Below are 2,619 nucleotides of genomic sequence, written 5' to 3'. Positions count from 1 at the left end.
TTTTTTATTTGGTGAATAATATGTGTTGCATGAAATATATTAAAAAATGATGTAACAATATGTTTTATTTATGTGTCATATGTTTCAAGAAATATAGGAAAGCGTGTTTTAACAATGGAAAGTATACATTACAATCACCTTCAAGTTATTGGACACGTAGTGTACATATGGATCGTTTTAATATGTTGTTGTTCTTTGACCTTTTTGGACACCTAGCGGAAGTAGCTTTTCATCGAACGTTCTGCGGGCATCGGACGCCTTTTTGTGTCCGACTGTACTGCATCGCTTGGTGTGAATATATTTGTACACTGTGATCTGACGGTACGGTAAACCATACTGTACTGCGAACAGACGTGTCCATATATCTTGGCGTAGCTCTCTTGTATTAATAGCACATGCAGCTTATTTAATTCCAACCTTATTTTACAAAGTAATATCCAGCGAATATAATACCAGCAAACAACAGAGTAGCATTTGTTAACATTTCATTTTTAGCTTTCTTGAACATTGGCATTTCCCAAAGCATGTTTGCCAATTCACAGTTTTTGTTTATCCAGGGAAAATCCTTTCTTGGTACGTCCTTTCCAAGAAATTTACACAGAGGTTTCCATCCACTTTTGCAGTTGTAAATTAGAAGACGATCTTTTGGGCATCTCTGAATTATGAAAAATGGTTCATTTTTTTTAAGTTAGGTCATTTTAGTTTGTTCGTATGTTTTTTTCTAAATACCGCATGGAATATATTTTTTTGTTGTTTTATATTTGAAACCTCAAGTTGATATTTTATCCAATGCATTTAATTAATAGTTGTTTGCGTGCTGCAACAACCAAGAAGTTTACAAGGCGATTTAGGCAAATCTGATAGATACTAATCTAATTAAAGTAAATTAATAGTCTATAACACTAAAACATTTTGCAACATCCAAATCTTGCTATTTTCCCCATAAGCCGTTTGTGAATTCAACGTACCTGAATTACATGAGCAATGTGCTTTTTATACGCCAGCACGAAAGGGAGTTTCGGGGGGTCTTCCTCTCCAAAGTACATACAACTATATTGTTCTTGTCCAAAAGCAACGTGACCTAAATATTAAAATGAATATTGTATGTTCAAGTCGCAAATGCAATACAACTTTCGTGGTTGATTCAATTTATTGCAATGAGGAATGTTTTGAGCTAGTTAAGCAAACTAAAAATGTAGTATCTCTTTTTTATGTAAATATGTTGCATTATAGAAAATGATTATTATTTTTCCAATTTTATATTTGATAACTGAAAATTGGAAAAATCTGATTATCTAAAAACTTCTTTAAAATAGAGCTGCTTATCTTGGCAAACCTCGATAGAAAAAATTTTCTTGATGAAAAATTGAGAAAAATGTTTTTTAAAAGAATTTAATGTTACTTACAACAATTTAGTGCAAATTTCCAAAATTTTCTCCAGGTTGGCGAAAAAAGTTGATAGTAGTAACTATGCAATCCATTAACTGAAAGCAGCTGTTTTTTAATACTTTCAAACCAAATTTCTTCGTCGTCCCTAGTCATTAGTATTACCTGTTAAATAAGCAAATTAACAAATCTTTCTGTCTTGTTTGAAGAAATCTTTACAAGAAAGTGTTGTGGAACCCAGTTTAATCTTCTTGTTTCAATATGGGTGATTTAAAGGAACTATAGTCACAGACAAGAGCATTTTTGCCTTGCCTTTTCAAAGATTGACATATGCTGGACCAAACTGTCAACGTTTGCAACGTGTCGCATATGAGAGATTATAAATTTTTAGTTAGATTTCATTGATGTTGTGCTTTTAACTTGTTTGTTGTAGTTAGAAATCATAAGATATTAAGAAAGAAGGTCTATTTATATATAATTTCACCTGCCTTCTAATTTTGCAAACAGTTAAAACGTAACGTCATTTAATTTTAACTAACTTCATCGAGTACAAGTTCATACAAGTATAAGGAATGCTGAAAGACCAAAAGTAATGTATATATATATCCAACCTTTGCTTCCGGAAAAGCCTCCATCAATTCTTCCCAGTATAGTAATAAGTTGGAGCGTCCACCACAGCATCGACATCATTGTACATTACTTGGAACTCCCTAGAGGTCCATCCTCTGGAAATAAATTTCAGATATTTCTATTCAAAATTGTCATATGCTTCTGGGAAGTCATGCACTTCGAATCCGAGTTCTTCTAAAGCAGAATGCATACTTTTCGTTCCACATTTTGACATTCCAGCACATATCACCTTCATTTTATGTCGTCTTGCTCAGTTATCACAGTCCACTGCAATCTCGACAAAGAAAATAGTAGCTAGTCAAGTTACAACTATTTGACCTATTATATTTACGACCGTGTTCGAACATGTACTGCATATTTGAACGCCGGCAGAAATTGCATTAATCATTAACTAACCCCCGACTTTATCATACGAATTCCGAAACGAAGCACGCGCGCTTCAACCCGCCACAAAGGCATTTAAATTATCGCTTATTTGTACGGCATCAGCAACGTTCATCTTTTCTTAGAGTGCAAATAAGACAAGAGATCAATGCTCAAAATATAGACACGCAGTCCAAAATGAAACAGTACGGTATGGGACTGCAAGTACCGTAGTCTTCC

General features: G+C 33.7%; 1 protein-coding gene across 2 annotated transcripts; it reads right to left on the bottom strand.

Annotated features, from left to right (window-relative positions):
- Positions 1-362: 362 nt before the first annotated feature.
- LOC120332751 (uncharacterized) lies at positions 363-2,619 on the bottom strand. Of its 2 annotated transcripts, XM_078119225.1 has the most exons (5): positions 2,413-2,619; positions 1,998-2,283; positions 1,407-1,551; positions 969-1,081; positions 363-655 (listed from the first exon to the last, which is right to left on the bottom strand). In XM_078119225.1, the coding sequence occupies exons 2-5, from the start codon at positions 2,019-2,021 to the stop codon at positions 419-421; spliced, it is 519 nt and encodes a 172-aa protein (XP_077975351.1). In that variant the 5' UTR covers positions 2,022-2,283; positions 2,413-2,619; the 3' UTR covers positions 363-418. The 2 variants fall into 2 exon arrangements, with proteins under 2 accessions (XP_077975351.1, XP_077975350.1); XM_078119224.1 differs by having other exon boundaries at positions 1,998-2,619.

This window comes from Styela clava, chromosome 13, assembly GCF_964204865.1.
Source record: "Styela clava chromosome 13, kaStyClav1.hap1.2, whole genome shotgun sequence".
Taxonomy (NCBI): Eukaryota; Metazoa; Chordata; class Ascidiacea; order Stolidobranchia; family Styelidae; genus Styela; species Styela clava.
The sequence above is the reverse complement of the archived record's forward strand: the minus strand, read 5'-3'. Positions and strand labels throughout refer to the sequence as shown.

Coding starts and splice junctions, on each gene's coding strand:
- LOC120332751 (XM_078119224.1), bottom strand. CDS start 2,021: ATGGAGGCTTTTCCGGAAGCAAAG. Junction 1,082..1,406: donor GAAATTTGCACTAAATTGTT/GTAAGTAACATT, acceptor TTTAATATTTAG/GTCACGTTGCTTTTGGACAA. Junction 656..968: donor ACATTGCTCATGTAATTCAG/GTACGTTGAATT, acceptor TTCATAATTCAG/AGATGCCCAAAAGATCGTCT.